General features: G+C 39.1%; 1 protein-coding gene across 1 annotated transcript; it reads right to left on the bottom strand.

Moving 5' to 3' along the window:
- Nucleotides 1–199: 199 nt before the first annotated feature.
- LOC127100195 (uncharacterized) lies at nucleotides 200–27677 on the bottom strand. Its single transcript, XM_051037428.1, has 5 exons — nucleotides 26515–27677; nucleotides 25325–26370; nucleotides 24421–25243; nucleotides 23504–24144; nucleotides 200–261 (listed from the first exon to the last, which is right to left on the bottom strand). The coding sequence occupies exons 1-5, from the start codon at nucleotides 27675–27677 to the stop codon at nucleotides 200–202; spliced, it is 3735 nt and encodes a 1244-aa protein (XP_050893385.1).

The raw sequence follows: 27677 nt of genomic DNA, 5'->3' as shown, positions 1-27677 counted from the left end.
GAAAAGGCTAATGTTTCACTACTGGCAACTACTGATGATCCCATAAGCTCTGAGGAACCAAAAGAGAAGATTTTGTCAGAACCAGAATCCGGCTCTGATTCTGAAGAGGTATTCTCTAATCTATCTCATTCTAATATTGAAATTTGTCTTTCTAAAATGCTGGAAAAATACCAGAGTCTTTAAAGCAAATATAAGGATCTTAAACAAGTCCAAGTAACTGCTTCTGAAACTTAAAGAGAACTTGAGAATGATACTTCCTCTCTAAACGAAAAAGTATTTTCTTTAGAAAGTAATAACTCTACTTTGAAAAGCAAGATTTCAAAAATAAAGGAGGAAATTACTTCTAAAGTTTCGGGTACGGATTACGTCATCATATATGATAGAGAATTCTAGTAATTTCTGGCTAAAAGTATAGATAGAAGAAAAATGGCTTCCTTGATCTATGGAGTTAGCATAAATGTGTAGCGGTAAATTCGTGACCATCAAGCCATGGATAAACTTGACGTCAGTAAAACCAGAGTCGCCACCGCACTTTCATTGTTTCCAAAGGAAAAAGGGAAAAGTACGAATAAAACCCAAAGATAAGAAGTTTTCAAATCAAAACTAATAAAATTCCAGAGATTATAGGTAAGTGGGTTGGTTACACAGAGGGAAGGTATTAGCATCCAAAGTGTCATAAGTACTCCTGGGGAGCCCTTTTTGTGTGCATATGTTTTTGGTGTAAATGATGTTTGGTAAAATATAGAGTGATGGGATGAGAAAAGAATTCATTAATTATATTTTTGTGTTTGACAATACCTTCGGTCTTATGCCTACGTACCAACATAAAAATGAGGGATAAAAACCCCGTAGTTCGAGGTAAAAATTTCAAAGGAGTTAGTGAATTGATTTTAACAAAAGTTTAACAAGAAAAGGCACAAAAAGCCAAAGATTTGAATGGGGTTGTTAGTTCTTTTTGTCTTTTTGAAATTAAAGTCAATATGGTTAAGTTTATTCACAAGTTTGATTTAAGAAAAAGTTTAAAAATTCAATGGCATAAGGCCAAAGTTTCTAATCATTAAAACATGTCTAAGCTTAAAATCACAAACAAAGATTTTTTTTGAAAAGAGGGAGAGACTTTTAAATTTAAGAAGTGGGAGGAGATGAAGAGACTACCCTGGACAAAAATTAAAAGTTAAGGGTTGAAAAGATCTGACCAATGGGATGCAATCCAACAGACAAGAATGTCATATAAAAACCCATTTTCCTTTGGACTTTGTCAATCAACAAGCAATAAAAATGAGAAATATCCAAGCATCATATGAAGACCAAGGCATCAAATAAAGATAGCCATAGTATCCAAGCAAGCCTTCCAATAACTAGCAGTCTTCAGTATCTTCCAATGTAACAGATGAAATATTCCTTGATCAACTAAGAACAATCATTAGACAAAAACAATAATAACAGTATGACAATCAAACACAAAGACCAAATGATAGATGAACCAGGAGCAGTCAAGGTTTGCATCAGATAAAAGGTATTGTTTATAGCTCAGTCTTAGATGTTGGCATTGGCCAAGTCCTTTAGCACATGGAATGTTGCCTAATTCTAAGTCCAAAAGTTCAGATCAAATCCAACAGTCCATCAAGATGTTTTTTAGGGTTTTTATTGTTATTAGATGTTTTAAGGTCCTAAGGCCACAACCAAAAATAAAAGCAAGCAAACAATATATACAATCACAAGATATGACTCAAATGAGCAAAGTGAAAATGACTTGAAACATAAACAAGTTGCATGAAATGTAATTGGTAATAAATGATAAAGGTACTGAAATTTAAATTGCATAAAGTAAATGACTTGAAAACAAAACAACATTAATTAAGAAGTTAGTCAATGGTTAGTCAAATGTTAGTGATGAGTTTTAATTGATTAAGTCATTCTTTGAAGAACACTCAACCATCATTCACAAGTATGAATCCTTGAACCAAGACATCATCCAAGAGAAGGGCTCCAACTTGGATAAATCAACAAGTATGCCACTAGTTCTCATGAATGGGAAAAAAGTTCAAGCTTTCATACGATGCCATGAAGAATGGGAGATTTACAATTTCACTTACTAGAATGCTATGCCTTGAGGGACAAATTTAGCTCTATGTTAAGCAATCGTAATTGGACTTATGTAGAAGTCACAACTATCTGAGGCCGGGAAATAAAAATATAGGTGTTAATGCATGTTAGAGATTTGGTACAAAGAACCAAACTCCTAAAACATACCACACACTAAAAAGGGGAAGACCTATCTCAGTCAGACTTATGTTGATTCATCTGACACAAGGTCATTGATGAATCAACTAGCATTTAGACATTAGAGAAATCATTGGTCAAATGAAGGATTGAGGAATAATAGGGATGAAGATGAAGAGGGAAGAGGAAGTAGAGACACAAATCGATCATGAGAGGAATTTCATCTGATCAATACCATCCATTCATTTTAGGAGATGAAATGTACATTTCATCAATCCCCTAAATCCAATGGTATTGATCAAACAAAAGTCAATTCAACCATGACCAAGACCCAAACGGAAATTCAAACATCACAAGACCAAAAAAATGGCTCAACATAATTTTTAAACATTTAATCAATTAAAAATCAAATTAAAAATGAACTAAAATGCATTTAAAAATGGACAAAACCTCAAATCCCTTCAAAGCACCAAATAAATGGCAAAGGGATTTATCCTAGGCCAAACAAGGTCAAAGGACCTTACACAAAAAAATTCATGATTTTTGGAAAGTCATAAGTATTTTAAAATAATTAAAAATAATCTAAAAAACATTTAATTCATGAAAAATGTCAAAATTAATCCAAAAAAATAATTTTAATTCAAAATACGAAAGAGGAAAATATTTAAAGATTTTTGGTGAAAGTCCCATATTTTTTGGATTAAAAATGAAATTAATATGAATTAAACAAAGTAAAGGAATTAAATGGAAAATCAGAAATAAAATAGAAATTAGAAAAAACAGGGGTCATTAGATCTCCCTAATTAATTGAGGTGGCATATCTGATGGGCAATCGTGAGCTTCCCACCATACACCTCAGTCAACGCGTCATAGGGATAGTAATCAAATGGAAGGGTTGAGATTATAACGTGGCTTCATGATTAAGTGGTTTAAGACATGCCAGCACACCACCGGAGCCCTAGCTCCGGTTGTCTTCTCTGGTGGACCTCACCGGACTGGTCCACCCTCAACCAATCAAAAAAATGAAAAGCAAGGACACTATTATAAAGAGAAAAAGCTCAGGAGCTTGAATTTTGCCTCAATTTTGTTCAATTCCAAATGTATTGAGAGATATGAGGAATTGAATTTTGAGGAACACGATTTGATTTGCTTCGACTTGACCTCAAAGCAACTCAATCTTGTTGTATGCATTGGTAGGACTGTAGACAACTAATAAACAAAGAGAATGATGGAGAAATGAAAGAGAATCAAAGACTTGAAGTTTAGAAAAATTCACCTTCGGGTAGCAGTGATTTGGCTTGATCTCAATGTGAATCCACTTGGTTCTTCCTCCTCTTGCTTGTAGTGATCAAATGAGATAAAAATGGCAATGAATCCTTGGAGTTTAAATCTCAAAATAGAAGGTGAAATTCAAACTCGATTTCAAAGAAATCCTCAAGGTATTCTATGGAGTAGGGTTCTGGGATTGCTTGGCAAGGCTTGATCAATGTGTGTGTTTGATTCTGAGCAGGAAGACATGTACATATAGGGTCTTGCATTGCTTTCCACACACTTTCAAAATTTTGTACAAAATATAAACCTTTGGTTGCATGGTTTCATAGGCGTGCACAAGGCCCATTGAGTGATGCCAAAAGGTCCAACGTTGTGTATGAATCATGCTGAAAGCTTAACATGAGGCCATGCAATTGTTCTTGAGAAATGGTTATGTGATTCATCCAAATGGGACCATGAAAAGTAACCATGCGCAAGTCCTTGTAAAATGCTCCAAATGAAGTGATCTTGGACTTTTTTGGAAAGGTGACATCAAGAGGAACAACTTTAATGTTGAACACTTTTCCATTTGGAGCTTGGATCATGATGAATTTAGAGGTGGAAGTTGAAGAAGTCAAACATTGTTGGAAATTTTCTAAGTACAAAGTCAAATGACAACTTCTTCCACCTTGAATAACTTTTGCTATGAGCTCCAAATGAAAATGGTTTCTTTCATTCCTCTTTAATTTGGTCACAAATTTGACATCATTTGGATTTGGCATGAGGGAGTTATGCATTTTAGAAGTTGAGGAAAATTGCTTGTTCAATGATGATTGCCCAAAATGACCTATAATGTTTCCTTTTCGCACATGCCCTTGCAAGTTGAATTTGACATTTCTCAAAGAAGAAAAGTTAGATAATACATATTGAATTTAATTATAAAACTTGTATCGAATTCATATCACAAAAATTGAGAAAGTTATGGTCCTTGGAAGTTGACCTCCTAACTAGGGCACAAACAAAATGACCTATAATGTTTCACCATAAAAAATGACTTTCCAAGAAAAACTAGCTCTTTATGCTAACATGAAAGTTGTTTGGAATGTCATAAAGAGTAACTTTTCTCTTGGAATAATTTTCATATGACAAAAATTATAGGAGATAGGGTCTAGGGAACCCCATTATTGACCAATTGACTTTCTCTTGTCAGCCTCTTTGAACCAACTTGAAAACTTGAAGTTCCCTTGATCTTTGGGACTCATGGAGGATCATATAGGCATAAGGTGTTGTATAATTAAGTATACCTTGAATTATTTGACCAATTGTTGAATAAACTTGCTGAGGAAATCACACAAGATACCCAGATGAATTAGGGCTTCTAAGGAAAACAAGCTTCAAACTCTTGATGAATTCTTGATCAAAATGACAATTAAATAACATGGGGATCCATATGTTATGCTTATAACTAATGTGAACCTTTCCTTGACTGATCTCCTGCATTGAGGGTCTCAAACCCTAGATATGAGCTTGATGAGGCACAAGTGGATGTACACACTACCTACAAAAGAAACAAAGCTATACATGCACATATTTTTGGCATTTTGGTTAGTAAGCAAAGAAAAATAAAGTATTATACAATAAAAAGTGCTTGGTAATCTCTCCCAATGCAAACCCAATGAATGAGGAGGTAAGGAGGATGCGAAGGTGTGATCCCAAAGCCAATACAAATGATGAGATAACATGAGGGATCTTATGATCAAAATTGGGGTCTTACAACTGCCCCTATTTAAGGACATTCTAGCTGAGGATGTGAAGGTTAAAATCTTTGTATTAACTCAGTAGAATGGACTTAAATAACAACATCAAGAGACAAATTTTGGTCCCTAAGAGACCTCATGATGCGTATGATATGAATGATAAAATAATCGTTTGTGGGGAATATATTTCCACAAAGCAAAAGAATCCGGAGAGACTAAAAGTCCACAGGAGTACAGTGCATTCCATAAGGAAGACTCATTAGGGAAACAAAGACTCTGGGGGATAAAAGCTATGCGTAGGCCAAGCTACGACTTTAAAAATTATTGGGAGACACGAGGGGATTTTTCCACGAAAATAAATCAATGGAAATACTCGGTCGAGGAAAAGGGAAACTGCATATATTGGGATAACACCAACACAACAAGTAACACCTGAAGAGAAAATGCACCAATCAAAACAAAGATGAAATACTCACGCAAAAGGGGATTCGATTTCACGAAGAAATACGAAACCAAACTCAACTGGGGAAGAAAAGCTTCAACATAGGAGTAAAAGGAGATATATTATCTATTACAGGTTACTGGGTAAGAAGATAATAGACCCCGGCAGGGGGCATCCGTTACCGGTTAGGGTAAACATATCAAGGATGACTCGCTGAGGAAAAAAAGACATATCATTACCAGCTACTGGGTAAGGATGACCTGCCGAGGAAAGAAACCAAATAGGATTTACAACTCCCTTCTACTGGGAAGAAGACCAAAGAGAGAGTATCAGTCACTGATTAAAGTGAACATATCAATGATAAACTCAAAGGAAGAATATCTGTCATCGGTTAGGATGAACATATCAAGGATAGACCACCTGGGGAAAAAGGAAGAATATCCGTTATCGATTAGGGTAAACATATCAAAAGGATAGACTGTCGGGGAAAAATAGGAATTATAAATACCGGTTACTGGGTAGAATACCAAAAGGAAGAGAAAATCTGTCACCAGTTAGAGTGAAAATATCAAGGATAGACTCAGAGGGGAAAAATAGGATTTATATCTACCATTTACTGGGTAGAAGACCGCAAAATAGGAATTACAACTACCGATCACTGGGTTGAGTACCAAAAGGAAGAGAAAATCCATCACTGGTTAGAGTGAACATATCAAGGATATAACCTCTAGGGAAAATAGGGATTACGACCACCTTTTTACTTGGCAGAAAACCAAACAGGAAGAATATCCGTCACCGGTTAGGATGAACATATCAAGGATAGACTTGTCGGGGAAACGTGAAAATGAATCCGCTGGGGAAAACAAAGAAGTAAATTACCTCTTATTGGTTACTGAGTAAAGGTAAAGTACTCAGCATCAAGAAGAATATTACCAGTTACTAGGTAATAGACTCTCGGGACCAAAAGATCTATCTAGGTAAGAACTAGAAAGAAACAACCAAACCAAGACTCAACCAATGAGGATATAACCCAAGGGGAATGATTCCATCCAGATGATAAACTGTGGAGGAAACTGAAATAATAATCATCCACGAGTAAATAACTCAGTGGGGAGTGAGAAAGGATAAAGTCATTTTGCTTAAGGGGATGACACTCTATAATTGAAGGACGACATACACACCAAATCTGCACGGGGAAATAATATCACCAAAGCAGGGGATCAGAAGAAAAATAAATGTAATAAAATGCACAATGAAATATCTGATACTGTGTTTATGCATGAATATGCATGTATATGATTATGATTATACTGACAAACCAACACCAAGGATACAAATACTGAATATTTGAATTATCACTATCAAACACTCGGCTAATCTCAACAAGACAGAAACAAGCACTGGAAAATTTGCTAGGGATGAAAATAAATCATCTAGCTCAGAAGAAATTCAACTCTGGTTGGGGAAAGACACGAAGAACATGCATTTCACCAAACATGCCATGGATCTGCTGAGGATGCTGATAAGTCAAAGTTGCGGGGAATCTTAAGTCAATACCATAAATGGGAGACAACCTTGCAGGGGACATTACCAATACTACTCATACCCAAGCACTGTCGGGAATGAGGGAACTCCCGTTAGAAGACGAAACTCCGTTGGGGATTCAAGAGGTAAAACTCTGAGGGAGGAAATAAGCAAACTGCTGGGGATGCCGTGACATGCCGGAATAAATCAAAGACCACCAAATCCTACAATAATTATCATATTTTTCTTGGAGATTGCGAAATAAACTAATTCCAAGGCAAAGATAATCGATCCTACCAACTCACGCAGGGGAGAAACTGTCGTGGCTACGCAACACACTAATAAATGTGTTGGGAATTTGGAGATCAAATAAAGGTTCTAAGATATCCAGGGTTCGTTCATCAAGTCATAAACTGGGGAATGCAAAAATATGAATGCCTCAGCTGGGGAAAGATGAATTGCAAATGTGACAAATCATTGGCTTAACTGAGGATGATAGGTTGCCTAGGGAGAAACTTATCAACCATGCTGGGGGGTGAACGATGAAATCTTGGGGAGGACAAAGTCATCAATCCAACTTCTCGGGGAAGACCAACAATGTCTCACACATCAAGACTTATTGCCCTTGATATTGTTGTTGATGTTCCTTGCTGAAATTGATTATTCTTAAAGTAAATGCTTCATTATTTTAAGAAAAATGATTATTCATTGATTTATTTATTTCAAAATTATCATCATAAAAATTAAATTTTAAAAAACAAAAGCAAATAAGAATAGAAGTAATTGGATAAAAGCTCAACTTTATTTAATAGAATGGTAGCCCGTAATGGCGGGACTCCATGGATCTTTACAAAGTTCGAAAATGGTAATTTACATGGAAAATAGCTATATTGAATACAATGATCACTACTCTCCCTATCAACTTTAAAATCCATTGTACTTGTCTTCAATTGAGAATGACAAATCGAAACCAAATGACTGCTCAAAACTGCTTCAAAGGTCAGGACCAGCCGAATGAAGTTACTTGCCATGATCCCTTATTTTTGCCTAGATTGCCTCAAGGTGGGGTACTCAAACTGTAGATGTTTAATTGGCTGCATTGTATGGTAAAACACTAGCTGGATTCTAATGTCTTGACTGATGTCATGACATGCTGTGGAGATGGTTGTTTGACTGCATTGTATGTTAGAATATCTAGCTGTACTCTGATGTCTTGACTGATGTCATGACATTCTGAGAAGTATACTGCAGGTTTAGCTAATACAGGATTTATTGAATGTCAAACTGGATGTTATGACATTCATCCCTGTCAGCAGATACTGAGGAATAAAACAGTTGGTGTTCTGCTATAACTCAGTATTTATTTTCAGTCTGTTTATCAAAGAAATAACAGACCTGGCATAAGGCCTACTGTCTGAATGTCAAACTGGATGTTATGACATTCATCATTGATAGCATATACTGAACTTTAGGCAGATTAGTTTTCTGCTACATTTCAGTATGCAGCTCAGTCTGCTTATCAAGAGGATAACAGACCTGATGTAAGGCTCTATGTGTGAATGTCAAATTGGATGTTTTGACATTTATTAACGTACGCTGATACTGAAGTATGGACAGATTGATTATGTACAGTACAACAAATTTGTACAGTCTGTTTTCAGGAAAAACAGACTTAGCATATGGTCTATGTCTTGGACGTCAAACTGAATGTTGTGACATTCATTCCTGACAGCATATGCTAAATTGTAGGTTGTTTAGTTTTTCTGTTTCAACATTTTTCTCAGGCTATTCTTCAGGAATTCAACAGCTGAGCTAAAATCCAGGAAACCAACAACCAAGCTACAATTAATGAACCTAACAAATAACCTATTTGTTAGTAACCTAGATGTGGAACTTAAGGGAACTCGCGTGACCTTAAAATCAGGAAAATACAAGTTCAAGGCCCAAGTGCTGCAATATAAAAGGATGGCAATCCTTCATTCAGAACTAAGGGTTTTTGGCGTGAAGATTTTATTTGTCCAATATACTTCAATGCTGTATTTTTGTGTGTCTTGTATTAGACGTAACTTGTAAGCCAAGCTATTATCACTGAGATGATTGCATTGGTATAGGATGTACATTGAGTTGTAAGTGTTGTGTCACTCTAAGCTTTTAAGCGTGAGTGCTGTGTATCTTGATTAAAGTTGTTAAGCACAATCAAGAGTTGTTTAAAGTGTGACTTCATAATTATCTTTAATCTTAATTAAAGGTTGTAATCATTGATGTGATTGAGGGGGAGTGAGTAGGAACTCTGATCTTAGTGTAAGATTGAAATTGCATTGGGTAGGTATTAAGTGATAGGGTTAAACAGTTGGTTTAAGGTCTGAATTAATACTACTAATAGTGGATTTCCTCTCTGGCTTGGTAGCCCCCAGGCGTAGGTCATGTTGGACTGAACTGGGTAAACAATTACTTGTGTTATTTACTGAACTTACTTTTTAAGTTTTGCATAACTCTTGTCTGCGCAGAATTGGATGTCATAACAACCCGTGTGACATCGAAAGTCTGATAACTAGAATTTCAATTGGCATCAGAGCAGGCACCCTGCCTGTTAATTTCTGGGTGAGATCTAGGGAAGTTACGTTCTAGTACCATGGACAAGGATATAGGACACTGAAATAGACCACCCATGCTGGATGGTTCTAACTATGATGACTGGAAGCCTCGTATGATAGCCTTCTTAAGGTCTCTAGATATCAAAGTCTGGAGAGCTGTCAACAAAGGATGGGAACATCTAACGAAGACAGGTGAAGATGGAGTCAGTGTGCAAATTCCTGAAGAAGAGTGGGACAAGGAGCGAGAGGCATTAGCCCTTGGAAATTCTAAGGCCTTGAATGCATTGTTCAATGGAATCAGTAAGAACATCTTCAGGCTGGTGCACCACTGTGAGCTGGCTAAGGAAGTTTGGGATACCCTCAAGATAACTCATGAAGGTACCTCCAAGGTGAAGATGTCCAAACTTCAGATGCTGACCACCAAGTTTGAAAATCTGAGGATGAAAGAGGATGAGACTATTCATGACTTTCACATGAATATTCTTGAAATTGCAAACACCTCTGGTGGCCTAGGTGAGAAAATGGCTGAAGAGAAACTTGTAAGAAAGATTCTCAGGTCTTTGCCTAAGAGATTTGCTATGAAGGTCACAACCATAGAAGAGGCTCAAGATATCTGCAATATGAAGGTGGATGAGCTCATTGGGTCTCTCCAAACCTTTGAAATGGGCTTGTGTGAGAATGTTGAAAAGAAGAACAAAAGCGTAGCTTTTGTATCAAATATTGAAGAGGAGTCAGAAGCAGGATATATTGGAGGTGATGAAAGCATATCAGAAGCCATAGCCATGCTTGGGAGACAGTTCAACAAGTTCGTGAAGAAGATTGATCAAAGAGGTAGACCAAATGTCAAGAACATCTCGTCTGACATCAGGAAAAGATCAACTTCTGAAGAAAAGTTCAACCAAGGCAAGGGAATCCAGTGTCATGGTTGTGAAGGTTATGGACACATTAGAGCTGAATGTCCTACTTACCTCAAGATGCAAAAGAAGGGGCTATCTGTAACATGGTCTGAGGGAGATTCGGAGAGTGAATCTGAAGGAGAATCTGCTAAACATGTCACTGCACTAACTAGTGTTTGTGCCACTGATGATGACTCAAGTGCAGATGAACTGACCTTTGATGAACTTGCTGCATCATATAAGGAGCTATGTGTCACCAGTGCAGAAGTGCGTGTACAAGGAGAAAAGCAGAAGAAGCTCATCAAGAAGCTGGAGGATGAGAAACAGAAGCATCTGACAGTCATAGATGGTCTAAATGGTGAGATAATCTTGCTGACCTCCAAGCTGGATCAAATGACGAAATCCATCAGAATGCTAAATAAAGGAACAAACTCCTTGGAAGAGATCCTAAAAGTGGGACAGAAGTCTGGAACCATGTCTGGTTTAGGCTTTGTGAAAAAATCCTCAGCTGAACCCAAACGCTCAAAGGCTAAAGTTCAGAAATTCAAGCGGAGGTCACACCCGATGTCTCAACATCAGGGAACTAGGATGAGTAACCATCAGAAGAAGAAATTTCAGCGATGGAGATGTCATCACTGTGGTAGGTTTGGCCATATAAAAGTCTTCTGCTACAGGCTGCATGGTTATCCTAACCAAGCCCCCCATGTCATACCTAAGCATAAGGCATATAGGCATAATGCCCCCATCAAGAAACAACAATGGTATGCTTGGTTAGCTCACACAACTCTAAGGGCATCCACCAGAGAAGACTGGTACTTTGACAGTGGCTGCTCAAGACATATGACTGGTATGGAGAATATATTGGTGGATATACAACCTCACACTGCCAGTTATGTGACCTTTGGTGATGGTGCTAAAGGAAAAATAAAAGGTGTGGGTAAGCTGGACTGCTCTGGAGTCCCAGAACTGAATAATGTGCTGTTAGTAAAAGGACTGACTGCCAACCTCATCAGCATAAGACAGCTGTGTGATCAAGGGTTCTATGTTCAGTTTACTAAGGAGCTATGTGTTGTGACAAATGGAGATAATCAAGAAGTTATGAGAGGATCCAAATCCAAAGATAACTGTTATCTGTGGGAACCTAAGCTCTCAAACTTTTCCACAATGTGCTCCTCAGCCAAGGAAGAACAAGAGGTGAAGCTGTGGCATAGACGTCTTGGTCATCTCCACTTAAGGGGAATGAAAAAGATCATATCCAAGGAAGCAGTTAGAGGAATCCCAAAGCTGCTTATTGATGAAGGAAGAGTCTGTGGAGAATGCCAGGTTGGCAAGTAAACCAAGATGTCACACCCGAAGCTGGGACATCCTACAACTTCTAGAATTCTGGAACTATTGCACATGGACTTAATGGGACCTATGCAGGTTGAAAGTCTGGGTGGAAAGAGATATGCATATGTGGTGGTTGATGACCATTCCAGATACACTTGGATAAGCTTCATCAGATAAAAGTCAGATGCATTTGATGTCTTCAAAGAACTGTGCATCAGACTTCAAAGGGAAAAGGACAGTTGTGTTATCCGAATTAGGAATGATCATGGTACGGAGTTCAAAAATTCCAAGTTTGATGAGTTTTGCTCGTCTGAAGGAATAAGTCATGAGTTCTCCTCTCCTATAACTCCTCAGCAGAATGGGATAGTTGAAAGGAAAAATAGAACTATTCAAGAATCTGCCAGAGCTATGATTCATGCAAAGAAGCTCCCTATGCACTTTTGGGCTGAAGCTATGAATACAGCTTGCTATGTTCACAATAGAGTTACCTTGAGAAAAGGAACCTCCTCCACTCTGTATGAAATATGGAAAGGCAGAAAGCCCACTGTGAAGTACTTTCATATCTTTGGAAGTAAATGCTACATTCTCACAGATCGTGAACAGAGAAGGAAAATGGATCCCAAAAGTGATGAGGGTATATTCCTAGGATACTCAACTAACAACAAAGCTTGCAGAGTGTTCAACTACAGGACCAATGTCCTGATGGAATCCATAAATGTTATTGTGGATGATAAAGAGGAAGGAATCAATGTCATAGAGGATGTTGGAACATTCCTTGATACTACAACAGACATACCAGTCAAGTCTGAAGAAGTACAGGAGACTCCTACTGAATGTGAGGTAGATGCACCCACCAAAATGCCATCTATCAGAATTCAGAAAGACCACCCTAAGGATCTTATCATAGGAGATCCCAATAGTGGTGTGACTACCCGATCAAGGGAAATTAGCTCAAATTCCTGTTTTGTATCCAAGGTTGAACCAAAAAATGTGAAAGAAGCCCTGACTGATGAATATTGGATCAATGCCATGCAAGATGAACTGGAGCAGTTTACAAGGAATGAAGTATGGGAGCTAGTTCCACGACCTGAAGGGACTAACATCATTGGTACCAAGTGGATCTACAAAAACAAGTCTGATGAGAAAGGAGTAATCACTAGGAATAAAGCAAGACTAGTAGCTCAAGGATATACTCAAGTTGAAGGGGTTGATTTTGATGAGACGTTTGCACCCGTAGCTAGGCTTGAGTCAATTAGATTATTGTTAGGTGTAGCCTGCATTCTGAAATTCAAATTGTTCCAAATGGATGTGAAGAGTGCATTCTTAAACGGCTACTTAAATGAAGAAGTCTATGTGGAACAACCGAAAGGGTTCTGTAATCCTAACCAACCTAAATATGTGTACAAGTTGAGGAAAGCCTTGTATGGGTTGAAGCAAGCACCTTGAGCTTGGTATGAAAGGTTGACTGAATTTCTGACCTCTAATGGTTACAGAAAAGGTGGGATAGATAAGACCTTGTTTGTGAAGGATGAAGATGGCAAAATTATGATTGCCCAAATCTATGTGGATGATATTGTTTTTGGTGGAATGTTAGAGAAAATGGTGAAACATTTTGTTCACCAGATGCAATCTGAGTTTGAAATGAGTCTGGTTGGGGAACTGACTTATTTTCTTGGAATGCAAGTCAACCAAATGGAGGATTCTATGTTTCTCTCCCAAAGCAAGTATGTCAAAAACATAGTTAAGAAGTTTGGTATGGATAATGCTAGGCACAAGAGAACTTCTGCACCTACTCATCTAAAGTTAACCAAAGATGATGGAGGGCCCAGTGTTGATCAATTCTTGTATAGAAGCATGATAGGTAGCCTACTATACCTAACTGCAAGTAGACCTGACATTTCCTATGTAGTTGAAGTGTGTGCTAGATACCAAGCAGAGCCCAAGGTGAGCCACTTGAATCAAGTCAAGAGGATTCTCAAGTATATCAATGGGACTTGTGACTATGGTATGCTATACTCTCATGGCTCTGAACCAGTCCTATCTGGGTATTGTGATGCTGATTGGGCTGGGAGTGCTGATGACAGAAAAAGCACATCAGGGGGATGTTTCTTCTTGGGAAACAATCTCATATCATGGTTCAGCAAGAAGCAGAACTGTGTATCTCTGTCCACTGCAGAGGCTAAATACATAGTAGCTGGAAGCAGTTATACCAAACTGGTATGGATGAAACAGATGCTTACTGAGTACAATGTCTGTCAAAATGTCATGACATTGTTCTGTGATAATCTCAGTGCCATCAATATTTCCAAGAATCCCATCCAACACAGCAGGACCAAACATATTGACATTAGACATCACTTCATCAGAGATCTGGTGGAAGACAAAGTGATTACCTTGGAACATGTAGCCAGTGAACTTCAACTGGCTGACATATTTACAAAGGCTCTGGATGCTACTCAGTTTGAAAACTTAAGGGGCAAACTGGGAATATGCCTCTCCGAGGACTTATAGCAACCAATGATGTTTGGGATGTATTGTTTAATATCTCAACTTATTAAACAATTGGAAGTGTGCTTTGATTGGTCAACAGATCATAGCTATTTCACTTGTAACAAGTGTGTTAACAAGATGTTAAGGAGATATCCTAACATGAGACAGCCTATGTACCTGCAGGAGTTCAAGAACAATGTTCATGCAGGAGTGGTTCTAGATGTCAGACACAAAGTCATGGCATCTGATATGGTTGTACCTACTGTGAAGCAAGAGTGTGTGACTACTTGATCAAAGCTGTGAAGCAAGATCAAGTGGGTGTTGACTTGGTTGAAACTGTGAAGTAAAATCAAGTCTGTAATTCTGTCATTTGTGTGTAACTCTGTTTATGTTATGTTGGTCTGTAATTTAAAGTGTTGCTTTGGCAACATTTTTGACAAAAAGGGGGAGTAACACCTGTGATGCCCCAGGACAACAGATTGTTTTGCCAAACAGATATTCAGGACAGATATTCAAGATCCTCTAATCCAGAGGTTGTGCTGCAGCTGATGTTCCACTTCCATGAGTGTGAGTGTGTGTACGTGTGTTGCAATTAGAAGTTTTTATTTAACTTCTGTATGTGTGCTGTTATGTGAAGTTTTTATTTAACTTCCATGTGTGTGAGTGTGCTGCTACTCTGAGTGTATTAGCTAGGTTAATTTCCTGCTAGATGTGAGATTTCCGCTGCTATGGACTCTGTTGTGAGACCAAAGTGTTTTAACCAAAAATTTGCCAAAGGGGGAGTTTGTAGATGTTTAATTGGCTGCATTGTATGGTAAAACTATAGCTGGATTCTAATGTCTTGACTGATGTCATGACATGCTGTGGAGATGGTTGTTTGATTGCATTGTATGTTAGAATATCTAGCTGTACTCTGATGTCTTGACTGATGTCATGACATTCTGAGAAGTATACTGCAGGTTTAGCTAATACAGGATTTATTGAATGTCAAACTGGATGTTATGACATTCATCCCTGTCAGCAGATACTGAGGAATAGAACAGTTGGTGTTCTGCTATAACTCAGTATTTATTTTCAGTCTGTTTATCAAGGAAATAACAGACCTGGCATAAGGCCTACTGTCTGAATGTCAAACTGGATGTTATGACATTCATCATTGACAGCATATACTGAACTTTAGGCAGATTGGTTTTCTGCTACATTTCAGTATGCAGCTCAGTCTGCTTATCAAGAGGATAACAGACCTGATGTAAGGCTCTATGTGTGAATGTTGTCGCTACCGGGATTTCACGATAACGAAACCGGGACTAAAGAGAATGCCAAAGAGAGGCAAAGTCAGAAGAGTCGCCACCGAATTTTATTTAGTTCACCTCTATCGGAGAGGAGAGGGGAAATTGTCGATAAAACCCTCGGAAAATAGACGCGCACGAGAAGCGCTTAAAAGAGAATAAGGAATCGGTCTCGCAACCGAGATTTGGGTTCGGAAGTCGGTTGCGTAAGGGGAAGGTGTTAGCACCCCTTACGCCCATGGTACTCCATGGGAACCATTTGGGTTGTTTTACATACATGAGATTTATCTATTATTGTTTTATTTTCAAAAGAGTGTGTGAAAAAAAGGGGGGTGTTTTTGTTATTATAGTGCTCGCCAAGGATTGTGGCCCTTATGCCTACGTATCACTCATTCGGGGATGAGGAATCAGAGCTCTGTAGTTCGGAGTAGAAAATATTTGTGTGTTGGTTGATTTTACCTTTGAAAAAAGGGTTTTCGGGATGATGCCCTAAGGCACAAAAAAAAGTTTGATGAGTTGTATTGTTTTTACCTTGAATAAGGGTTTTATGAAAGAATGTTTGTGATTATATTGTACTAAAGTCTATGGGCGGAGGTGATTATTCTAGACAACAAGTCAAGCGTCTTGCGTCTAAAATAATCAGAGTAAGGGTAGGAATGCTCCATTCTCACTCATTCTCCACCACTTAAGGCTCATGGCGCACAATAATAATCGTAATTATTAAGTATTTTTTGAATTTGGCTAAGAAAATGCCACTTGACGTTGAATCAAGGGTTTATTTTATTTTTGATTATGAAATTTGGCTTATGCAACATGAATGCAAAGTAACAAACAAGAAATTAAAAAGTCTCATTGTAAGGTAGCCCAAGAGAAAGCCTTTTGTGTGAAAAAGTGACCTAAGCTAAACAAAGGATAATGGTCTTACAAACATGTCCCCCTAAGGTAGTGCCATGATGCCATTCTTACAACATGAATGTAAGTTACAAATAAAATCCAACATTTACAAAGTATCACAAAGATAAGGGAAAGACCTCCAAGCAAGGGTCCTAAAATGAAATTCTCTAGGTCCAAGTTGATTAAGAGTGGAACGAATATTTTTGTCTTATCATGTTTTTGTTGTTTTTAATGTTTGATGATAATAAAATAAATAACAAGTAAATAAACATGCATGATGAATTTGTACAATGATGATGATGATGAGTACTTTAATATAAATTACAAGGTAATGACATAAAAGTAAATTACAAGAAAAAGAAACAATATCACAATAATAATGGTTAGTGAATATAAATGATATAAAACAAATATAAGTCAATAATACCAAAATCACAATAACAAAGGTTAACGGCAAACAAAATTAATGAAGTAAAATTAGTGGTTAGTAATATGTACAAAAATGAATATTTTTTAAGACTATTTTCTTATGCCAAAAAGACTTAAAATATGACACATTAAGGGATAGCTTATCATTGATGCAAAGTATTGAAGATGATTAAAAAATCAACTAACAATAGATTTGTAACAAAGAAAGTTATGCAACCTTAAGTTCATCTATTAGTATTAAAAAATAAAATAAAAAGTGATTTGTTCTCTTTCTTTTATTTTTATTCCTCTTTTATTTAACAAGATAATAAGGTAGTAAATAAATTAGCATAATGTAGATGATATAGTTAGATAACAATAAACATAAACATAAAATACTTGAAGTAAAGTGATCAAAAGAAAAAAATAAAAAAAATAAAATAAAGTGCAATAATATAAATGTTAGGAGTTAGTAATTAGTAGTTAGTAACAATAAGCAAATGGATTAGGAAGTTAATGTAAAGACATGGTTTCATCTATGCATCAAATGACCCAAATATGGTTAAAATAGAGGCAATCTATCAATGCCTCAAAGTATCATGAATGATCTATTGATCAACCATAGATAGGTTTGAAACATTGAAGATTTAATCAACTCTAAACAACCATGGTCAAGATCTAATAGACCTCATCAACCAAACAAACACAACAACAAGTCCATAATAAAAGAAAATGATAACATACACAAAGCAACCACAAAAAGGTGAAAAAGGATAGTAAGAGTAAAAAATCTTTAAAAAAAGGTGAGTAAATCAAAGTCAATCTTTTTTTGCAAGCTTGAATCTAAACCATCTCAAAAGACCAACCAAGAACAAGCAATCATTTTTAATAAAAAAAAAGGAACAAAAAGTTAAAAAGTTTAAGTTAAAATCATTACCCACAAAATATGAAAAAAGCTAGGTAGAAATGGTGTTGAACTTGAATGTGAAGTAAGGGGTTTGGGATGAAAATATTTGTGGTGAAAGCTTAGTAAAAGGGTTGGGTTATGAGTGTTAGAGAGTGAGAAACTTTGAGGAAAAAAATGTGAAATGGAAAAAAGTTGGTAGTGGTGACTTTTGGGAGGGAAAAGTTTTTTGGGTTTTGATTTAGGTTTGGAGAAGAGAGGTTGAATGATATTTTTTCATCAATTTTGGGGGCTAGAAAGCATGAAAAATGAAGGGAAATGGTGCATCTATTTATAGGGAAAGTTAGTGGGAAAATGGGGGAAACCAAATACCCTTTGTGCAAAAAAAAGCTCTTTTTTTTGGAGTGTGGGAGGCAAAATCCGGTTTCCCCCCTTTTCCTCTTTTTTTTTTTTTTTTTTTTTTTAAATTTTTTTTTTTTAATTTTTTTTTTAAATCATGCCTTGATCCCATGCAATATGTATTTGGTTATGAAAGTTAATATAATTATGATGAGGAGATAATGAAAGCATGCATGTGCAGTAGGGCCATGGATTAGATGAAAGTTGTATCGGAGTAGGGTGAATTTCGGGGTATGACAGCTGCCCCTATTTAATCTTCTCGAACCTGAATGTTTAGATAGCAACGGCTTCCACACATCCAAGTTAAGAGAGGATTAAATAAATAAAAATATCTAGAAATTCAACCTGCTGGCAATGAAATGAATGTGATATGAAGTGATGGGTATTTGTGAAGATTATTCATGTGGTGGAAAATAAATTTGATATGAAATCATCTGTTGAGGATAGTTTATGGTATCATGTGGGGAGGACATGGGTCAAATGTATGATGGTTATGTCATGATGTGTATGATATGCAATGTATGTTATGGTGTACGCAGAATACCGAAGTATGCTCGGGCTGCTGGGGTATGCAAATGCACGGTCTATAGATTGTGCCAAATATGATGGGGCTTTAGTGGAACTTTTCGTTTCGGAGGGAAAAATCATGCATGAAGTGATGCATGCAATGCATGTGGGACTGCAACTGGGTATTTGGATTTTTATAGGGATTTTTGTTTCCAATGAGGGATCATCATCAAATGGTTGATGGAATAGGGTGTCATCATTAAAGGGTTGATGGAAAGGTAATTTGTCTTCGTCAAAAGGTTGACGGAAAAGAGTTTGTCATTGTCAAAGGGTTGACAGGAAGGTAATTTGTCTTCGTCAAAGGGTTGACGGAAAGAAATTGTTGTAAAATGTCGTCATCAGAGGGCTGATGGAAACTTTTTGTCATCGTCAAAGGGTTGACGGAAAGGTAATTTGTCTTCGTCAAAGGGTTGACGGAAAGGTAATTTGTTTTCGTCAAAGGGTTGACGGAGAAGAGTAATTTGTCTTCGTCAAAGGGTTGACAGAAAGGTAATTTGTCTTCGTCAAAGGGTTGACGGAAAAGAGTAATTTGTCTTCGTCAAAGGGTTGACGGAAAGGTAATTTGTCTTCGTCAAAGGGTTGACGGAAAAGAGTAATTTGTCTTCGTCAAAGGGTTGACGGAAAAGAGTTTGTCATCGTCCAAGGGTTGACGGAAGGGTAATTTGTCTTCGTCAAAGGATTGACGGAAAAGAGTTTGTCATCGTCCAAGGGTTGACGGAAGGGTAATTTGTCTTCGTCAAAGGATTGACGGAAAAGAGTTTATTGGGGAAAATTCCTAACAACGGTTGAGAAATTCCGAACTTTGACGAGTTAATTTGAGTAAGTTAAGGAGATACTCATGATGTGATGTTATGTATGCCAATGCATGTTTGGGCTTTCATGGGGAATATATGAAATGCATGGTCTGAAAGTTATGCTAAGCATGTTTGGGCTTTGCGGAGGAGTGTGTTTAGGGAATGCCAATGGTGATTGGGCTTAAAAAGGGTGATTGGGTGAATCGTACTAACTTTCCGATACTCGAGAAATTGAAGTTCGACGTCTAAGCAGACGCTGAATGTAATGTTTGAGAATTCCCATTGGGGGGAGAAATGATCGGCTTAGTCCAAAGAACTATGTGGCACCCTTGAGTTGGAAATGTGTTTTGACTACCTTTAGCAAAATTCTAGAAAGAATACAATTCGATATTGTCTTCCTTATAGTTTTTTTTTGAAAAAAGGTCTTTTAATCGAAAATTTCCCATGTAATTTTATTTAGAGAAAGGTCATATTTCGCAGACAAAGTAGGAAAAGTAAAAATATGGAACATATGTGAGGGAACTTGATTTTTATTGACAAGTGATTCCATAAGTAGGGAATTTTTGTACAAAGGAAAGCAATTCCTAAAAGAGGTGATTGCGAAAAGAAAATGATAATTGTAATGGCAATGAAACATCTCGAGTTTCCACCAGATTCTAACTCTGTTATAGTCTTCATGCCTTTGGTCGTCCTTTGATCTTGCTTTTTTGAAGGAGGGTGATAGGATTGGCTTGCTTGGGACCCACATAATTGACCTGCCAAGGAATGAAGAAGGATTCCTTACGGGATGCAGCCTCTTGCTCCTATTAAATCCCTAATTTTTGCCTAGACCGCCCTTTCGGGTTTTCAGTCTACCGGGATACCCATTTTTGCATAAGTTGCCCTTTCGGGTTTTCAACATATCGGGCTATATATATTTTTTTTAAGCATAGTATTTTTTGACTGCATCCGCATTCATCGGGGATGGAAGATCTTCACCATCCATAGTTGCAAGGATCAAGGCTCCTCCAGAGAAGACCTTTCTTACAACATACGGACCTTCATAGTTTGGCGTCCATTTTCCCCTTGGGTCAGTATGGATTGGAATAATCTTCTTCAATACGAGGTCTCCAGCTTTTAGGCTGCGGGGGAAAACCTTTTTGTCATGTGCCCTCTTGATGCGCTTTTGATAAAGTTGGCCATGGCAGATGGCTGCTAAGCGCTTCTCATCAATGAGATTTAGTTGGTCAAATCGAGCTTGTACCCACTCAGACTCATCAAGCTTAACATCTGTCAAAATCCTTAAGGAAGGAATCTCTACTTCGACTGGTAAGACCGCATCCATGCCGTACACAAGGGAGAAGGGTGTTGCCCCAGTGGAAGTGCGTACGGAAGTACGATAGCCGTGTAATGCGAATGGGAGCATTTCGTGCCAATCTTTGTAGGTTTCCACCATCTTTTGCACGATCTTCTTGATATTTTTGTTAGCTGCCTCAACAGCGCCATTCATCTTAGGCCTATAAGGCGACGAGTTGTGGTGGTCGATCCTGAAATTTTGGCATAGCTCTTTCATCATTTTATTATTGAGGTTAGATCCATTATCAGTAATGATCTTGTTGGGGACCCCATAACAGCAGATGATTTCTTTCCTGAGGAATCGGGCCACCACTTGTCTGGTAACGTTGGCGTACGAGGCTGCTTCTACCCACTTTGTGAAATAGTCAATGGCTACAAGGATGAAACGGTGTCCGTTTGAGGTAGTTGGCTCTATGCGTCCGATCACGTCAATGCCCCACATGGCGAAAGGCCAAGGTGATGTTAGGACGTTGAGAGGCGTTGGCGACACATGGATCTTATCAGCATAGATCTGGCATTGTGGCAGGTTTGGACGTGGCGATGACAGTCAATCTCCATAGTCATCCAGTAATATCCGGCCCTTAAGATTTTCTTCACCATAGTACTCCCACTGGCATGCGTCCCAAAGGATCCTTCATGAATTTCCATTATAATCTGGTTTGCTTCTTGCTTGTTCACACATCTAAGCAAAACAAAATCATAATTTCTCTTGTATAATACCCCTCCACTTAAGAAAAATTTGGATGACAGTTTTCGAAGATACTTCTTGTCGGTGATAGACGCGTCCGCAGGATACTCTTGGTTCTCTAAGAATTTCATGATGTCATGGACCAAGGATGACCGTCAGCTTCGTCTTCCGCTGCCAGACAGTAAGCAGGTTCGTCCAAGTAGTTCAGGTGAAAGGATGGCGCTTCGTTCTTCCACTTAACTTTAAACATGGATGCCAAAGTCGCCAAAGCGTCAGCTAGCTGATTCTCTTCTCGGGGGATGTGGTGGAATGTAATTTCATCGAAATAGGGGACTAGTTTCAAGACATGCTCTTTGTAAGGAATGAGCTTATGGTCTCTAGTATCCCAATCTCCTTTGACTTGGCTGATTACCAAGGCTGAGTCCCCATAAACTTCCAGGATTTTGATTCTAAGATCGATAGCAGCTTCAATACCAAAGATACAAGCCTCGTATTCGGCCATATTGTTTGTACATTCAAAACATAATCGGGCAGTGAAGGGGAGGTGGAAATTAGTTGGAGAAGTGATTACTTCCCCAATGCCATTACCATGAGCGTTAGAAGCTCCATCAAAAACCATGGTCCATCGGGATCCAGGCTCGGGTCCTTCCTCGGGACCGGGGATGTTGCAATCCCTAATCAACATGATATCCTCGTCGGGGAATTCGAAACGCATAGACTGATAGTCCTCCAAGGGTTGTTGTGCAAGATAATCAGACAATACACTCCCTTTGATGGCCTTTTGAGTGACATGTTGGATATCGTACTCGGTCAGAGCCATTTGCCATCGGGCTACTCTACCAGTTAGAGCCGGCTTCTCGAAGATGTATTTGACAGGATCCATCTTAGAGATCAACAATGTCGTATGAGTGAGCATGTATTGTCTTAAACGTTTGGCAGCCCATGCTAGTGCGCAACAAGTCTTTTCAAGCATCGAATACCTACTCTCCCAATCAGTGAACTTCTTGCTCAAATAGTATATTGCATGCTCTTTTCTACCAGTCTCGTCATGTTGGCCGAGGACACAACCCATTGATCCTTCAAGAACGGTGAGATACATGATTAATGGTCTACCAGGTACAGGAGGCATCAACACGGGAGGCTCTTGCAAATATTCCTTTATTTTCTCAAATGCGTCTTGGCAGTCATCGTTCCAAATGATGGCTTGATCCTTTCGAAGAAGTTTGAAGATTGGATCACAAGTGGCAGTGAGGTGAGATATGAACCTAGCAATGTAGTTCAATCTACCTAGGAATCCTCGGACTTCCTTCTCGGTTTTGGGTGCAGGCATAGCTTGTATGGCTTTTACTTTCTCGGGATCTACTTCTATGCCACGTTGACTGACGATAAAACCTAACAATTTTCCGGATCTTACCCCAAATGTGCATTTGTTGGGATTAAGCCTCAATTTGAACTTCCTCAGCCTCTCAAACAGCTTTTCTAGATTGATAAGGTGTTCTTCTTCGGTTTGAGACTTGGCTATCATGTCGTCGACGTAGACCTCAATCTCTTTATGAATCATATCGTGAAAGAGAGTGACCATGGCTCGTTGGTATGTGGCGCCGGCGTTCTTCAATCCAAAAGGCATCACCTTGTAGCAGAAGGTGCCCCATGGTGTTATGAAAGTGGTTTTCTCCATATCTTCTTGAGCCATGCGGATCTGGTTATAACAGGAGAAACCATCCATAAAAGAGAAAACAGAGAACTGGGCGGTATTATCTACTAGCACGTCAATGTGTGGAAGTGGAAAGTCATCTTTGGGACTTGCTCTATTTAGATTTCTGTAATCTATGCACATCCTTACTTTGCCATCCTTCTTAGGTACAGGCACAACGTTAGCTATCCATTGAGGATAATTGGAGACCGCTAGGAAGCCGGCGTTGAGCTGCTTTTGTACCTCCTCCTTGATTTTCATAGCCATGTCGGGACGGGTTCTTCGTAGTTTTTGCTTTACTGGAGAACATTCTTCTTTAAGGGGTAGATGATGGACCACAATGTCAGTATCGAGGCCGGGCATATCTTGGTATGACCATGCAAACACATCTTTGTATTCCTTCAAGAGCTCAATCAATTTTGTCTTCACCTCGTCTTGTAGAGCGGAGCCGACTCGGACTTCTTTCGCTTCCTCATCTGTCCCAAGGTTAATCACTTCCACTGATTCTTCGTGCGGCTGGATGACTTTTTCCTCTTGCTTGAGCAGCCTTGCCAATTCTTCTGGGAGTTCGGCCTCTTCCTCACACTGTTCATCAGCTTGATTAATCGGGTTGTCAAAGTCGTATGAGACTGTAGCAGAATTGTCATTGATGGTTGTCGAGGATGATCTGCATGATTTAAGGTTCACGCTTTTATTAGTATGAAAGAAAGGATGATTTGAAAAGAATTTTTTTATTATTTTTTTTTAAAAGAAAAATGTCATTTTAAAAAAGTGAAATGAAAAGATGAAAGACAAGGATCTCAAAATTGATTGCGAACATGAACCCTTTTTCATTAATGATTAATAAGGAAATTTGATGAGGCCCTACAAATGATTCCCCCATGCCTTGGGCTTGACATGGGTTCTTTTGATAAAAAGGAAGGAAAACAACATTGGGAATTACATTTCGATCAAGGTCACTTTAGGTATTTCAAACTCGGTCCATTTGGTGGCACCATTTCCATCAGTCTTTGTGAAGATCAAGCCATCATCATCTTCTTCTTCTTTTTCTTCTTCTTCCACGGCACAAATACGGTTGTCATCCAGGTAACCAGCACTTGAGAAGTTGTCGGACAGCGGGAGCACTGATCCCCTTGTAGCGATCGGCGCGGGCTTCTTCAAATTCTGGGAGTTGTATCCCAAACCGGTGCGGTCCTTGTTGGCAGGGAGTTCAAGCAATCTTCCCCATCCTTGGGGGTGTCCATCCTTTATAATTGTCAGGGCGTCTTTAAGAGATGCCATGGGAGATTCGGCATCTTTTGATTCATCCCTTGCTGGGCAAACCATTTCAACATTGATAACTTCGAATGATTGGAATGGGACTTCTCTTATCTCCCCTTCTCCTTCAACGTATCGGAAAGATGCGAGGTGACTTACCATAATGTCCTCCTCACCCTCGACAACAACTAGCTTATCATCAGCTAAGAATTTCAATTTTTGGTGGAGTGTTGAAGTGACTGCACCAGCTGAATGGATCCAAGGCCTCCCAAGCAGACAGCTGTAGGCTGGATAGATATCCATTACGAAGAAAGTGATAAGGAAAATATGGGGACCAATCTTCATAGGCAAATTCACCTCACCGATTACAGTCCTTCTAGTCCCATCAAATGCTCTTACTATAAGCTCACTCGACTTCATTACGAGTCCTTCAATAGTTAGTTTAGCAAAGGAACTCTTAGGCATCACATTGAGGGAAGACCCAGTGTCTACCAAAACTCTTGATAGGACTGTGTCCACACACTCAATGGAAATATGGAGAGCCTTGTTATGATTCCTCCCCTCGGCGGGAAGCTCTTCATCACTGAAACCTAAGCTTAAGCTAGTAGCGATATTGTTAACTACTCCTTCAAACTGACAAACAGATATCTCTTGCGGTACATGAGCTGTCCTTAGAAACTTTACCAAAGCCTCCCTATGGGCCTCTGAGCACATCAATAGAGACAACATTGAGATCTTAGAGGGTGTCTGGTTAAGCTGATCAACTACTCGATAATCGCTCTTCTTGATGATGCGTAAGAACTCGTCTACTTCACTTGAAGGTACGGGGTCTTGTCTTTGCTGAGCGCCATCAATTTGTTTGCCTTTGTCTGAAGTTGAAGGATTGATAGTTCCAATTGGAGTGCGTGTCGGTGCAAATATCCTTCCACTTCTTGTGACTCCACTAGTGCCTGTGATATTGATCATTGGGTCGCTAGACTTCAATGGTTCTTCTTGAATCTTCTGACCATGAATGTAGACTGAGGTGTCATACATCCAAGGGACTGCCTTGGTGTCAACATATGGGAATGGTGTGGGAACTGTTATTATGATTGGAGTAATAGGATTTGTCGACAGAGTTAACTGAGAGAACTCATATGGAATTTGCAGAGGAGGGACTTCGTCGTATGGTATCTCGAGGGTAGACACATCTTCGTTTGTGGATGGGCAGTCTACCACCAAGATCCCTTGGTTCATTAATTGTTGTATGACAAACTTCAATGTTCTACATTGTTGCGGGTTAATCAGACAATGTTCACAGTCATTACCACAGATGGGAAATGTATTATTCTTCATCAAAGCATTCTTGATCTCGATGAGTGGTGTTTTTAACTCGTCCACACAGGACATCAATCTCCTCCCATTGTCAGCTTCCATCATATTCACTGATGCATTGTTGTGAGGGGGCATCGGGTTATTATTCACATTCGGCCTCTTGGGGGCAAACGTGATTGCCTTAGAGTCAATAAGATCTTGAACCTTGTACTTTAATGCTTTACAATTCTCGATCGAATGCCCGGGAGCGCCAGAATGAAATTCACAATGGGCATTTGCATCATAACCGGGAGGAAGAACCGCTGGTGGGGGTCCTAACTCCCTTAGTTGCACAAGTGATCCCCTCAATAAATATGGTAGCATGTGGCTATAAGGCATGGGAACTGGGTCAAATCTTCTCTCGGGCCTTCGCATCCTTTGTTGTTGTTGATATTGTGGTTGCTGATGTTGCGGTTGTTGTTGATACCGTTGTTGTTGTTGAGTTTGAACAGGAATTGCCAATGGTTGTTGTTGACTTGGTTGGACGGGAGCTATGGCAGCCACTTGTGGATAAGTGGGATTTCTTGTTCGAATGATGGAGGCAGCATTGGTCTCGCCTTCTCGTTTTTTACCATAGGGAACAAAAGGTTTCTTTGATGCACTAGAAGTACTGGCAGAGTTCTGGATCTTTCCCATTTTAATCATATTTTCTATCCTTTCACCGGCTAAGACCAGGTCAGAAAAGCCTGAAGAGGTGCTCCCTACCATTCTATCAAGGTATGGACCTTGCAAGTTTCCCATAAACATGTCTACCAGTTCTCTTTCTAGCAATGGGGGTTGTACCCTAGCAGCTAATTCCCTCCACCACTGGGCATACTCTTTGAAGGACTCCTCAGACCTCTGAGTCAAATTTTGCAACTGCGTCCGATTAGGTGCCATATCAGTGTTGTACTGATAGTGCTTGAGGAATGCCTCAGCCATTTCCCTCCAGGTGTGAATATGGTTGCCCTCGAGTTGCATGTACCAATCCAAAGATGCCCCACTGAGGGAATCCTGGAAAAAATGCATTAGAAGTTGATCATCGCTGGAATAGGCAGCCATCTTTCGGCAGTATGCCCTAATGTGTGTCCTAGGGTCGCTATTTCCCTTATATTTTTCAAAGTCCGGAACTTTGAACTTGGCCGGAATGATGACCCCAGGTACTAAGCACATTTCTGCCGCATCGAGGCCCAAAATGTCAGTGCTCCCCATTGCCTTGAGCTTTTCCTCGATAGCCTTTACCTTCCTTTCCACCTTGTTGGTTGCGGAACCGAAGGCGTCATCTTGAGAAGCGTCCCTTGGGATGAAGAATGCATCAAGTTGGTCGTCTGTCTCAAGAGCATGAGGACGAGGATTGTCGTTTGGAACACCGCCGGGTGCATTAATGTTGATTGGAGGATCAACTTGAGGAACTGGAGTCGGATTCTCGACCGTTCGAGGAGTAGGAGGATTGGTAGTACTGGCACGTTGGTTCATTTCTTCTTGCATTTTTGCCATAATCTCCTGACCTCTTGCGACTGCTTGAATAGTCTCCATCAATTGCTGCATTTGGGACCGCATTTGGGATACTTCTTCCTGAAGGACAACTTGGTTCTCTTGAAGTTGCTCCAT

This window comes from Lathyrus oleraceus, chromosome 1 (genome assembly GCF_024323335.1).
Source record: "Lathyrus oleraceus cultivar Zhongwan6 chromosome 1, CAAS_Psat_ZW6_1.0, whole genome shotgun sequence".
Lineage (NCBI taxonomy): Eukaryota > Viridiplantae > Streptophyta > Magnoliopsida > Fabales > Fabaceae > Lathyrus > Lathyrus oleraceus.
Note: the sequence above shows the minus strand (reverse complement) of the source record. Positions and strands in the feature narration are given on the sequence as shown.